Here is a 15173-nt window from a genome sequence, read left to right on the forward strand (position 1 = left end):
AACTAAGAATTCACCATGCTCTAATTATTCTGCACAATTAAATTATATGTACATATATAAACAAACAACAGTATCATCATCGTAAAATTTGATCCATAAGAACATTTTTTTTAAACCCTAACCCTAAACATTACCATATTCAGTCAGACAGTCCAAGACTAGTTGGCCAGGTTGCTTATTGGCGAGTATTTCACATTCTGACTGCTTTCTGGCACATTATCAGGATTCTGACTGGCTTATAAGCCTAACTTTAACACCCTGAGAAATGGTCAATCTGCCAATTTTATAGAGAAATTTAAAAAAATGAATATACAACCACAATGCAGTTAGTTCTCTTACAGAAGACAGTTATTTTTAAGATGAGATTCTTGAAGTCTAGAAGGACATTACTTGGAAAAAATCAAAGACATCAGAATGTGATTTAGACTGACTAGAGCCAAGAAAGAAATTCAATGTCAACAAGAAAACCAAGTTGAACCTTAACCTGCTAGGATTTGTTCACTTCAGTTATTCTGATTGTAACAAATTTAGAGCATATTCAACAAATTCAAGGTAATAAAAACAATCTGTTGAGATTTATCAGGTCAGTGACTCAATGTCCAAGCTCACATAAAAATGTAAGTGGTTTTTACAAAATACAAATAAGTGTGCATCTCTTTTTAACACAAAAGATTTGTTAAAATCTTAAAACTCTAATTTTGATCAATGAAAACTGTACTATATAACAAAACAATATTTAAATAAACTCTATGATGAATTATTATACAAAATATATCTATGAAATACCTAATGTGTTAATTCTCTAAATGGAGATGTTCATCCAATGGGTCAGACCAAGGTAAATCTGCAAAAATGCACCTCAGAATCTATCTTACAAACAAAATTGAATTTAATCTGATGCTCACTGTTTGATTGTAATTCAACTTTGTCTTTAATATAAAATTCTGTCGACATTTTATAGGTTCTTTAAATATATGAATGAAACAATCAAGAAGTAGGTATTTATGTGCCCACAATGTGCTAGGCATAAGATACAAAAGCAAAAATGAAACTCTAATCTGTTTGTAAGGAACTCAGATTCAGTTGTAATACATAGACTAGGCTTGACCTAAAACTGTATCACTTTTGAAAATTCATTTTCTTTTAGATTTTTGACACTAAATTAGAGAGAAAATTTCTAGTATATTGTCATACAGGTATCCCTATTAATGCAATATCTAAATTAAATTCATCTGCCCCAAATGGCAAGTAAATATGGCAAAGTCATAATGAGGTCAGTTTTTTATTAATCCTAATAAACGTTTAGGGAATCTAACTTTTTAAATTTTGGCAATTTAAAGTCTTTTAGGCTTAACTATCCACAAGGATTAACCCATTCAATTCAACAAATATTTATTAACAATTATCATTTATTAACAGTCCCTCCTTTACAAAGTCACTCAATGTCAGCCAGCCAGCTTTTTTCTTTCTTTTGTTATTTTCCAATTACATGAAAAATACATTTTAACAACCATTTTTTAAAAAATTTGAGTTCCAAAAAACCAAAAACAGACAAAAAAATTAAAAAAAAAAAAAAAAAAAGAAAAAAATTGAGTTGCAATTTCTGTCCCTTCCTCTGCCTTGAAAAGGTAAGCATTCATGAACTGGTACTAAGTGAAATGAGCAGAACCAGGAAACTATTATACACAGCAACAAAAAGATTATATGATTGATGGATGTGGCTCTCATCCAACAACGAGGTGATCCAGCAGTTCCAATGGTCTTGTGTTGGAGAGAGCCATCTACACCCAGAGAGAAGACTGGGAACAGAGTGTGGTTCCCAACACAACAGTCTCACTCTTTTTGTTGTTGTTTGTTTGCATTTTATTTTCTTTCTCATTTGATTTTTCCTGTGCAGCAAGATAATTGTATAAATATGTATGCACATATTAAATTTAATAATTTCTACCATGTTAAACATATACTGGACTACTGCCATCTGGGGGACAGGGTGGTGGTGGGAAACTGGAACATAGGCTTTTGCAAGGGTTAATGTTGAATTTTCCATGCACATGTTTTGAAAAATAAAAAGTTTTATAAAGAAAAAAAAAAGAAAAAAATCAAGCACTTTGATTTCAATTATACATGTAAAGTCATGCCAAATGCATTTCCATATTAGCTATGTTGAGAAAGAAAACACAAACAAAATGGAATGATGAAAATAAAAATTTACTTCAATTTGCACTTAAGAGATCATCTAGAACCTCTCTGACAGTGGATAGCATTTTTTATCATGGAATTTTCTTGAATTATTGTCTTGATTAAAATAGCTAAGTCTTTCATAGTTGATCATTCTTACAACATTGTTGGTACTGTATACAATGTTCTCCTGGTTATGCTAACTTCACTTTGCATCACTTTATATAAGTTTTCTCAGATTTTTCCAAAATTGGCTTGTTCATTATTTCTTATGGCTGTCACAATCACATACCCCAAGTTGTTCAGCCATTCTTCAATTGATGGGTATCCCCTCAATTCCTAATTCTTTGCCACCATGAAAATCGCTTTTATAAATATTTCTGTACGTAAGATCTTTTCCCTTTTCTTTAATCTCTTTGGGATACAGATCTAGCAATGGTCTTGTTGCTCTCTTTGGGCACAGTTGCAAATTGATCGCCAGAATGATTGATGGACCAGGTCAGATGATGTTCACAATTTCATCAACAATGCATTAGTACCTCAATTTTTCCAATCCCCTCTTTTTCCCCCTGCCCCAGCAGTTGTCATCTTCCTTCTCTGTCGTATAGCCAATCTAATGGATATAGAGTGGGTACATCAGACTTGTTTTAATTTACATTACTCTAATCAGAAATAATTTAGAGCATTCTTTATGTGGCAATTGACAGCTTTGATTCCTTCTTTTGAAAACTGCCTGTTCATATTCTTTTTCCATTTATCAACTGGGAAATCAGCTAGACAATTCTTATCAGATACAGGGTTATGGAATGAAAAAGATAGTTTGTCTTTGGCTTTGTTGGTAGGGAATGCAGAAAACAAACAAGTAGCTCTCCCCATGTTTTCAGATGATAGATTTTGGTAGGAGTGTCCGAGTAACCTACCTCACTCACTCTAATATGCTACTAGAAATAAAAACATTGATATGAATCATTGATTGATTGATGGCCCAAGGCTTTCCCTGTTATTTCATGACTTTTACAACAATTGTGAGATCAGTGTTACTATTGTCTCCATTTTCCCTATGAGGAAAGTGAGACTTCAAGTTGTCATCATAGCTAGGAAATACTGGGATTTGAACTCAGAACTTCCTGACTCTGAATTCATCCCTATATACATTATACTACACTGCTTTACAAACACAAACTAATGCTTTAGCATTAACAAACTTATATGAATGACTTACTCATGTCATCAGGGAGAAAAAAAAAGATTATAAATAAATTCATATGAGAGAACAGACCACTGACTACTAGTGATGAGTGAACAGTTAAAAACTATTTTTCTAGACAATGACTTGAATCTGCTATGGTTGTCTTCTGCCCACCAGTCAGTTAATTTGGCAAAAGAATAAAAGTTTTGGGAACCATGAATTGTTTAAATAAACTCAGCCTTAAATCCTAAATCTTATACCTTTCTTTTTGACAAAATATATGTACACACATGATAAACTGTATTGTAACAAATTGCTAAGTTACCATTTTTGCAGAAAAACAACCTTAAGTGATTCAAATATTTATGCATATGCATTTGTAATGGGATACTGAAAGAAGAGAATACTTTACGATTTAAATAATGTGCTGACAATAGGGAACGACAAAGAATTTAGAAAATGATCCAGTTGTTAGTCCACAAAGTCTGGGAAAGAATGCTGGTTTTGTTAACCAGTGCTTTTCATAGATGACATTGGACCCTAGCAGAATCACATAAAAACCTCATCCCTCCAAAATGATTATCATTTAGAAGTTCTAAGTGGTAGGATTTCAACTCTTGTAGGACAGGAATAACACAAGAACAAGCGGTTATTTTAAACAGAAATAATGTAAATGCTTATCAAAGGGCCAATGAGGATAATTCTTTGATGAGCTGGTTATCAACAAATTCTCTACATAGAATCACCTGGTGCAATCAATGGCGTGAATAACAGTGGATTTTTGTTGTTGCTTTTCTGCAATCATATAAATATGTATATATTTATATTCATATGAATATATCTCACTGGATAATTCATTGCTGACTTTCTAGTGGCAAGATGGCAGTACCACTAGGCTTCTGTTCTGTGTGAATCCCCAAACCGTAATCCTATAATGCTTTTGAAATTTTTTGCAGCCATCATGAACTACTCTTTAAATGTTGCTGTGGGATGCTTGAGTGGATATGACGCCTGATAGGTAAATGTTAAACTTTATATAGTACTTATTTTGTACGAGGCACTGTATTGAGGATTTATAATTATCATCTCATTGGATTCTCACAACAACCTTGAGAAGCAAGTGCTATTATCCTCATTTTACAGAGGAGGAAACTGAGGCAACCAGAGATGAAATAATCTGCCCCGTGTTACACAGTTAGGAAGTGTCTGATGATGGATTTGAATTCAGGTCTTCCTGATACCAGGTCAGATACACTATCTGCTAAGAAGCTCTCAGGCCCCTTCTCCAGTGGTAATCTTCTTCCTCCCTGACTCCAACAAGGCTGCAGTAGTAAGGCCAAAAGTGGCAGCAGCATCAGTGAAGGGGCTGAATCCCTCCCAGAACTATTGTCTCTGGAGCCTTTGAAATATGTTACTGGGAGCAATGTCCAGCACTGAGCAGCAGTTCCTTTCACTCTCCTTTTCTTCTCCCCATCAAGCATTGGATTGGAGATTTAGAGATTCATCTCCCAAACATTTCACAGATGAGATTATTTTGGTTGAGTGAGTAACTAGAATTTGAACTCAGGTTCATCATCTCTAAATCTAGTGTTCTTTCTGCTGTGTCTGCCAAACTATCAATCAAAACAGTAAATATGCTAAAAAATGCAACTAGAAATATTGACATTCTTTTGAAGTGCTTATCAATTTGTTCTTTCTTTCTTCTGTGCTCAGGTTACTTTAAAAATCTTATTAATTACACCTTCCTCTCAACTGAGAGATATTTTAGTTTTTCTTCAAATGTATGCTTTTTAGATTTATGAATTAGGTCAATGAAATTCTGGTCTGGAAAAATTTAAACATTCATAGAATTCAGGTTAGCCAAAATTGACCCACAAAGACAACAAAAAAGGGACTAAAAAAGGACCACACAGTACAGCCCAGGAATTTTAAGGAAAAAATTAACCAGTTCAAGAATCTAAATTATAATAAAGAATATACCTCTAAATAAAGACCCATAGAATCAATTTTTCATCTCTAACCCAATGATCTTCCTTATAACTATAGATATAAGGTGACATTTTAGCAGAATATTATTCATGGCTATACTGTAAATGAAGAATAATTTTTAAAAAAGTTTTTAGGAGGCAAGTACAGTGTTATAATATTATAATACATAATAATGTCTTCATCTTACCTCCACTGTCACTGCTTGGGTTCTAGACCTACTCATGCATTTAAACAGTGAGAGTAATTCCTCTCCTTTAGAAGTGGCTCTTTCAGAACAATACTGACAAGGGACTAGAGTGAGTTCACATGGTACCTGAAATTTTCTTCCTCTCTCTCTCTCTCTCTCTCTTTTTTTTTTTTGCTTTTTTTAAAAGAACTATAACCTTCAGTATCAACCAATACATTTTTTTAATGCAACACAATAAAGGACAAAACTTTACAGGACAAAGGGAGAAATACTTCATGGCTGAACATATTATACAAAACCAAAATGTTGTGGCTTTGGGTACTGTAAAGTATCCATTGCTTACACATTCCGTATTCTAAAAGAGAAACACCACTTAAAAAATGGGTCTGCTAAGGGCCCCCCCAAAAAACTTGGTTAAGTCAATGGACATATTTAAGTTTACGTTTAAGTGGATCCTTTTGAAATATGATGAATGATGTGGAAAGTGCAGGGTTTGCTAGTCAAAAATCCAATGTATTTGAAAATTATCAGCAAAAATGTATATTGTGAGGGCAACAATAGTTAAAATGCAATTAATATTCTATTTTGTGTCTAAAAAGAGATCATAGGGTAGCAATATTTCTTTAATTAGTGATCTTTGGGGAAAAAAAATAATTAGTGAACTTTGAATGGTTCTAGTGATGAAGGGGAAAAAAATGATTTTTCCCCCCCTAATTCAATTGCAGTTTTGGTTTACTTTAACTGAATTTGTTACAGTTTGGTTTGGGTTCAAAATAGTTCACATGGAAAAACAGAACTTTTTTCATTTTTTTTTTCATGAGTCCCACTTCAAAAAATAGCAACTAAGGTTCATTTTTCATTTGAGGGGGGGAAAAAAGCTGTTTGAACCTTGTTTGATGGTTCTCCTGAAAAAAGAATACATTCTTTAAAAGTACAAGTAATACATTTAAAAGTTTCAGGTAACCAAACCAAAAACTCTCCAGGTTGGAAGATAAATTACTCCATATGTTCTGTGTACACACAATCTTTCTGAAGACAATGACTATCAGATTTCCTAGTTAAAAAGATATTATGTGCGTATCTAAGTATGTATATTTGTGGGCATGTATATTTATACATATATTATACATGTGTATACATACATACATATTAATACACATGGAGAGAAAAAATAAAAAATAAGTGTGGTTTAAATGACTCCATTTGTTGCTCCATTAGTTAATGGAGCACCCTGTATTCTCTTACATGAAAACAACTTAAAATGCCTCTTTATTCACTCAGCTGCTATTTTGCAGATATCCAGCCTAGTAATAACCAAGACATTCTAATAGCAGCAGAATGACTTATAAACATGACTTGGGATTATTATCTATATTAGTAGAGATATGGAATATATCAAAATTTCTGTCAATGCTCAAATTTCATTTTTGTTTAGTCAATAGTTGCAATCATATGCTATCACAAAAATTTTGGCAGTCAGAAATTCTGGGAAAAAAAATTGAAAGTAGAGAGAAGAAAAATCACAGGACCTAGAAAATTCATGATGCTTTTAAACCAAATCTGCTGATAACTAATTGGAAGATAATTGTAGTTGCCTTAAGTGTGCTACTTGTTAGATACTTTCTTTTTTCTTTTCTTTTTTTTTTTTCTGGCTGTACATGTAGATTAATTTTTTAAATATACATTTCTTAATGAATCATATTGGGAGAGAAAAGGGAAAAGCCATGAGAGGGAAAAAAAAAAAAAAACAGAAAGGAAAAAAAATGAATACAGCATGCATTGATTTACATTCAATCTCCATATTAGATACTTTCAAAAGTGATGAATGAAGGTTAGGGAGACTTACTAGTGGCTAATCCACAAAAGTATTTCTGTATTTAAAGTAGTAGAAAGTTTCTGTAATATAGTAGGAAGCCAGGAATTCTTTTTTCCTACTCCTAGGGCTTCCTCATAATAGCTTCTTCATCCATTCCAGAAAGATGGATTTTGCTGCTCCCACCTGTCATGGAAAGTCTGACTAAAATTACTTGAACATTGCTTTAAAAAAACTAACTCTAAACTAAGCAGGAGGAAACAAGATCACCATTCCTCTTGGGGGAATCTCAGTTTTCTTACGTGTTAAATGAGGGATTTGGTGCAACTTACTTCTTAGATCCTTTCCCACAAATTTTGGGAGAGCTATCTTCAAGTATTTTAAGGGTTAATAAATGGAAAAGGAATTCTACTTTCTTGGACTGGTCTGGGAAACCAAATGAAGGGCAAAATGTAAATGTAGATCTTGGTTCCATAAAAGAGGATGCTTCCTAATAATCAGAGATATTCAGCAGTGGAATGGATGCTTCAAAAGGTATGCAGCGTCATTTCATTAGTGGAAGGAACCTTAGATATCCCAGTCCAATCCCCTCAATTTACATTAAAAAAAAATTCAAAACTCTAAAATAAGCAGGAGGAAACAAGATGATGTAAAATGTCTAGAAAATTACAATTTATGAGAATCAAATTCAGGTGATTCTAGGTGTATAAGAACAAAGAGGTCAGAACAAATGAGTATTGACCTTGACACCAGAACCAATTACAACTTGTTTTTCCAGGAAAAAAAATTCATACCAGTGTCTCTGCCACTCTGAGAACAAACACCAAACAACCTACCTCTTCACAAACTGTAGAAAATCGGTTGAGGAATTGTACTGTATGTACCACAAACTGGTTTAGAAATGCAACAGTTCTTTTCTGTTGAATTGCTGGCACCTGTATTAAATAAAAACACAATATAATTCAAACAGGAGAAAAGGCTTCTGATGAATGCTATATGTGGTTCAGTACTTTGTGTGAGATCCGGGACATTGCCAGTGGTGGAAAGAACACTCATTCTGGACTCAAGAGGGCCTGGCTTCCAGTCTGAGTTTTACAACTCACTACTTGTGTCTTTTTGGGCAACATCACCATTCCTCTTGGGAGAATCTCAGTTTTCTTATGTGTGAAATGAGAGTTGAAGCAACTTATTTCTTAGAGTCTTTCCCACAAATCCTGGGAGAGTTATCTTCAAGGATTTAAAGGGTTAATGGAAATGGAATTCTACTTTCTTGGATAGGTTGGGAAAACCAAATGAGGGGCAAAGTGTAAATACAGATCTTGGTTCAATAAAGGAGGTGCTTCCTAATAATTAGAGACATTCAGCAGTGGAATGGGATGTCTCAAAAGATACAGAGTCAAATCATTAGTGGAAGAAATCAAAGATATTCCAATCTAATCCCCTCATTTCAGATGACAGAAATGAGGATCAGAGACAGGAAGTATCTCATTCAAGGGATTCAAACCCTAAACCCAATGTTTCTTCCCTTATATCATACAGCTCTGTGATGAAGTCTGAAGCTGACCAAGAGACAAACTTCAGGGAATGAAGAATCTGTATAGATGGAAAATTTTTTTTCAAGGGGAAAATTAAAATGGGATACGAAGAGAGACTGGACTAAGGTATGAACAACCTTTACTACCAGTCTCTGCAGTTCATAGAAATGGGGAATTCTGGGAAAAATTATTTTTCTAGGAGTCATCTGAGCACAGACATGATTATTTTTTTTAACCCATGCAAGAGCTTGATTATTTATAATTTAAAGGCATCATAATTTAAAGACTGGTTATACTTTGTGGCATTTTGTTGCCATGAAAAAAGCCTGGACCTGGGTTTCAATAATCAATAAACACTTATTAAACCCGCTCTGTGTGCCAGGTACTATGCTAGTGCCCAGGATATAGAGAGGCAAAAGATAGTTGCTGCACTCAAAAGAATTTACAAGAGATAACATGTAAGCAAATATATACAAAGCAAGCTATATACGGGATAGCTAGGAATTAAGAGGGATGGTAAAGACTTCATAGGAAAATTGGTGTTCCATATTGGATTTAACATATATTTTTACATTTATAACATATATTGGATTATTTGCTATCTAGGGAAGGGGATGATGGGAAGAAGAGAAAAAACTGAAACACAAGGGTCAATGTTAAAAAATTATCTGTGTATATATTTTGAAAATAAAAAGCTTAAAAAAAAAAAAAAAAGAATTGGTATTCCTGCAATAGGGGAGGGGAGACAGCCAACGAAAATGCCCAGAGCTGAGAGATGGAGGGTCATAAAAGTTCTAGTATCAAACAGGAGCAGGGGTAAGTTTCAGTCATAGGACTGCTGCTATGTAAACTTGGGTTAGTCACTTCTCTGGATTTAGTTTCCCCACCAGTTAAATGAGAACGTTCAATTAAACTTCACAAGCACTGAAAAACAATCAAATAAAATGGACAAAAAAACAATTTTTTCCCCAAACTTTTAGACTTTAAGCAGGAAAAACCATGCCAATGAGCAACTAATCAATAAGCAAAGAAAAGACTATGTTCACTGTCTCCTTCTAGGCCTGTCCCAAGTACTGGTGCCATATTTGTGAAGCCGGACACTGTGACCATATGTGTCCTTCCAACTGACCGAATAACTCAGTGACTTTCTGCTTCTGGAGGTTGCTCCCACTGCAATAAAATAACTTTTTGTATTCTAAATGGTGAGAGGGGCACATGAATAACCATTTAATGCAGAGGAAGGGCACGATTCTATCGCCGTGATGTGACCAAAGTGATTCCTGGTCACTGAAAGCACACTGTGTCTGTGACTCAAGAGTGCCACAAAACCTTTGTGGGCTTCAGTTTCCTCCCTTGGAAAGCAGGGAAGGCTGGACCAAATGTCCTCCAAAGAGTCTCCCTCTGAATGTGTGAGCTGTGACTCCAGATCACTGAAAGAGCAACAGTCAAGCAGAAGACCAGATCTGCTTTCAGCTAAGCTGCTTTTTTTTTTTCTGGAAGTCTTTTTTCTTATCAAGAAAGGGTTCTTCTAGATGATCTGGGATGAAAGCGGGCTTGGGGATCAGACCAAAAACTAAAGGAGCTTTCAGAAGCATCTAGTCATTATACAGATGGGGGAAACTGAGGCACAGAGGGATCATAGATTTACAGCTGGAAGAGACTTGGAGGTATTTAGTCCAACCTCCTCATTATACAGATGGGGAAACTGAGGCCCAGAGGGATCACAGATTGAACTGGAACCTCAGGAACATCTAGTTCAATCTCATTATACATGGGGAAACTGAGGCACAGGGGGAAATCACAGATTGAGAGCTGCGACCTCAAGTATCTAGCGCGACCCCATCATTATACAGAAGGGGAAAGTGAGAGCAGCAGTCACATGTCTTAAGGTCACTCAGATACTAAGTGTTCTTCCTGGGCTTCAGTATCCCCTTCTGTATAATGAACAGGATTGTACTTTATGCTTCGGAAGTCCCTTCCAGCTCTAGGTCTGGGATCCTAAGATAAGGAACGTTCCCCGCCCCCCTCCCTGAGCCTCAGTTTCCTCCTCCATCAAACGAGAGGGCGGGTCTCCGTGACCCACGCGGCGACCCTCCAGCTCCCTCCCCTACCAACCTTGGTCAGGTCTATGCCCGACCCCATCAGAGGCAGCCCGTCCTCGTCCATGGCCCCGGCGAGCGGGCCCCACGCCCCCTGCTTTCCCAGCCCGGACCCCGGGAGCGGCTCCTGACTGGCCCCCTCAGTCTGAGATCCCACGACCCTTTCCTCCCGGAAGTGGACACAGCGAATAGCCGGGGCCTCTGCGCCTGCGGGAAAGACAACTAGAACCCTTCCCGCAAGGCCTTTCGGGAGTTGTAGTTTTGCTTTAGAGTTTTCTATTGGCCCTGAGCCCACGGAAGAAACCAACCTCTCGGGGCCCTTCCCCACGGCCTTCTGGGAACTATAGTTTTTCCTCTACTCTCCCTCCGAGGAAGTTAATAGTGCATGTTCAGAGCAGTGCTGGATAAATTAAGAGTGATAAAAGTTGGATGAAATTTAGAGCTAGAAAGTGAGCTCACGTGGTCAGGTAAGCAAGCACACGTGAACTTAGGGTCATAACTCCAGAACAGAAAAGTGACCTCAGGTGGCCAAGTGATGGCACCTGTACTTAATTAAGATCCACAGTAGGGAGGGCGCTCAGGTGGTCAGGTGATCACAATAGAGAGAGCGCCCACGAGCGAGCGCGGGTAGCCAGGTAAGAACACATGAATTTAAGGTCGTGGTTCCAGAGCAGAAAAGTGACCTCAGGTAGCCAGGTGATCGCACCTGTACTTAATTAAGGTTAGGGCTTCATAGGAGGGAGCTCAGGGGGCTAGGAAATCACACTAATCTTGACTGCCTTCGTTGACCTTGTAGAGCCTTCCACTGATCATGTAACCAGTTATAACTGGTTTGCTCCAGAGCAATCCAGTCCAAATTCCCTCATTTTACCACAGGTGTGTGGTTCAGAAATGGAGGGGGGTCATCATTTAATAAAAAAAATAATTACTCTAGAAGCAAAGCAAAGTTTATTATACATTCTTCCATGAAGGCATCCCACCCATTGAACATATATTTGGAAGAGAGGAAGCACCTTCTGGGGTAGGGTTAACACTTTTAATCCCTAATGCAAACACCCCCTCCCGCCACTGACCCTCATCCTCATTGGCTGAGGAGCTTACATTCTAACCCCGGAATTGAACTTGACCAATAAGTACATAGTTGCCCATATTTGACTGAAATGGGGAGGAAATGATGTTATGGGAGGATAACAGGAAGGAGATTTAAGTATGCTCTTAACTCATTCTTCAAAGTCCTTCAGGCCTACTCAAACTCTGAAGTAGACGAAGCCTTACTCGATTTTTACAACTGTCCTGAAAGCTCTCACCTCATCTGATTCACTGAGATCCAGGGAGATTGAGTGACTTGCACAGCATTCACAATCCTATTGGGTTGATATTTAATTGGAATCGAGTATTATTCACAGGATAGTGAATCTGTGCTCTGAATAATGGAAACTGCTGTTACATCTTTGTAGCACAGACAACAGAAGCAGTAACTACTATGCAGTAATTAGAATACAACTACTGTGTTGTTGTTCCGTCACATCCAATTTTTCTGCACTCCATTTGGGGTTTTCTTGGCAAAGATACTTGAGTGGTTTGCTGTTTCCTTCTCCAGCTCCTTTTACATATGAGGAAACTGAGGCGAACAAGGTCAAGTGACTTGCCCAGGGTCACACAGCTATTAAGTGTCTTGAGACCATGTTTGAACTCATGAAGATGAATCCTCCTAATTCCAAGCTCTATCTACTATACATATGATGTCCATGCAACTAGTGAAGAATGTCAAAAATTGGAAGAGGAATAAAATAGTTTTTCCTCATAGCTAATGTTCAATGCATTCAACTGGATTAATGGTATTAGATTGGTAATAAGTTTTATATTTATGTTTTAAATCTATAGGGTTGCTGTATGTTAGTATTGAGGTGGTAAATTATAGGTTTTTTTTTTAATTGTGACTGGAAATCATATAGAAGTTTTTTTTTTTTTTAATTTTGGAATGATATTCAGAAGTATGATTTTTTTGTAATAGGATAGATCTTCCTTGGCAAAAAAAACTGATTGAATAATGAATTAATATCGTAACTTTACTAGTGGTAAAGAAAGAGTTCTCTTAAGTATTGAAATATGTATATTTTGGTTTGTCAAAGAGTTGATCTGTATTTGGTAAACTGTGCAACAGCCTTTGAGAAGTTGTGATGGAATATGAAAGTAGCAAGAGACAATTGTTTGGCAGATTGTTTCTCTGGGATATGAAATAACATTTCATTGCTGGAAGTAACTAGAGGACCCCTGCTGAAACTCCTCTTTGAATGAATATCAACCTGTTCATAGGAAAACTGGGTTCAGAGAGTGGGAGAGAATGTTCCATGGAATAATCATTCCTCAAACAAACTTTAGCATCTTTGACCTGCAGATTTCAGAAGTAACCATCCTGAGAATAGCAAGGTAATTGGAAAAAAACTCAACTCAACTAAACTAAACAGAGCAGCGGATAGAGCACCAGATCTGGAGTCAGAAGGACCTGAATCCAAATTGGATCTCAGACACTTAACCTTTCCTAGCTGTGTGACCCTAGACAAGTCACTTAATTCCAATTGCCTGGCCAGTTAAGAGAGAGAGAGAAGAGATGAGAGAGATGAGGGAGAGAGATGAGAGATATCTAGGCTGACTTCATAAGGCAGCTGGGTAGTGTAGTGGATTTAATCCTGGATTTAGAAAAAGGGAGATCTGAGTTTTATGTCTGCCACAGATACATTTTCATTATGTGATCTTCGGCAGTTTCATGACTTTCAGCTTCAGTTTGCTATTTTTGAAATGTGAATTAGAGTACGGTTTGTTTTATAGGGCTGTTGTGAGACCTTGTGAACTGGCAAGTGCTTTCTAAAACTATTAAGACAAGATTAGCATGTTTTACATATATGCATGTTTTATCTTTTGATGTCATATGGGTTGGTTCTATCTAAATAATGAAATACTATAGTGATGAACATATTCTTGCATAGTATGGGTGTTATGATGAGTTGAAGTTGACTCTAGTGTTAGGTAGATTTCAAAGCAGCCACGAGGAAAACTGCCCAAAGGTTTTCTTTTGTTTGCTTGTTTGATTTTTGGTGAGCCAATGAATGACCAAAGGATAGCTGGAAGCTGAGATCTTTGCTCCCAAGATTATATGTACCACCATGTAAATGAACTTCAAAAGAGAAAGGATAGGGTAATTGTGCTCCTGACTTCTCCCCTGTCCAGAGATGAAGATGTATCATTTCAAACCAAAGATCTGTGGTTTCATGTGGTACAGTATCTATGAAATCCAGGACAAAAGACTCTAATTAGGTCCTGATAAAGTCCTTTTTGGAAATAAGCACAAAACGTCAAACTAGGAAGGTGAGATGTTTTATGTTGAGTAGTCAGCTGCGGTGACTGTCTCAGTGGCCAGAAATGTACTTTGTAAGAAGGTATTCGTTTAATATGCGTATTGGGATGCAGCCATCTGTGATGTCTGATGTACTGATGTTGCCATTGATGACAACATTGGTTCTTTATAATGGCACTGCATTTTGTCAAATGATTCCATGGTACTGATGACTTGAGAACTGGGATTGAAATGCTCTCTAATTATAGGCTCTAAAATTGTGAATGATGATATATGATTTAAATTCTACACTTTGGATTTTCAAAGCGATTCCATAAAAATCTGTTACTTTCCAATAACCTTACTGTGCTCATCTTGGAGGGATTAGATTAGATATTTAGGGATCAGGTTAACACTGACAATTTCAATCTGGAAGGTACATAATGACCTAGAAAGAGAGCAGACCTTAAAAGGGATATATGTAGAAGAACAGCCCTATAGGGCATCATTAACTCTATTTTATAGGTGAAAATGAGTTGCCTGCGATCCTAGTTTGAGAGATTTTCAGCATAGAGTTTTTCTCACACCCACTCTTCCCCAAACTATAACTGGTAAGTACAATGCAATAAATGCTGTAAGAGATAGGGAGCAAAATACTGGGATCAAAGAGTAATATAAGGTATCACTTTTAGCTAAATGGTGCTCTCTAGTACATGGAACACCAGGTCTAAAGGTCAGGAAGGTCAGGGAAACTAGAGTTCAAATTCAGCCTCAGACGCTTACTGGTTGTGTGATCCTGTTTGCTACACTTTCCTCAATGAGGATAACAATGGTCCTTATCTCCCAGGG

General features: G+C 36.7%; 1 protein-coding gene across 2 annotated transcripts in view; it reads right to left on the bottom strand.

Annotated features, from left to right (window-relative positions):
• The window catches only part of WASHC3 (WASH complex subunit 3), a 52888-nt gene extending 41715 nt beyond the window's left edge, over window positions 1–11173 (bottom strand). For both annotated transcript variants that reach the window (XM_051961078.1, XM_051961077.1), the window contains exons 1-2: window positions 11007–11173; window positions 8193–8291 (exon numbers count right to left, since the gene is read on the bottom strand). In XM_051961078.1, the coding sequence (XP_051817038.1) occupies window positions 8193–8291; window positions 11007–11057 (150 nt within the window). In that variant the 5' untranslated portion in view covers window positions 11058–11173. The remainder of the gene's footprint in view (window positions 1–8192; window positions 8292–11006) is intronic.
• Between the last annotated feature and the right edge of the window lie 4000 nt (window positions 11174–15173).

This window comes from Antechinus flavipes, chromosome 5 (genome assembly GCF_016432865.1).
Source record: "Antechinus flavipes isolate AdamAnt ecotype Samford, QLD, Australia chromosome 5, AdamAnt_v2, whole genome shotgun sequence".
In the NCBI taxonomy this organism is placed as follows: Eukaryota; Metazoa; Chordata; class Mammalia; order Dasyuromorphia; family Dasyuridae; genus Antechinus; species Antechinus flavipes.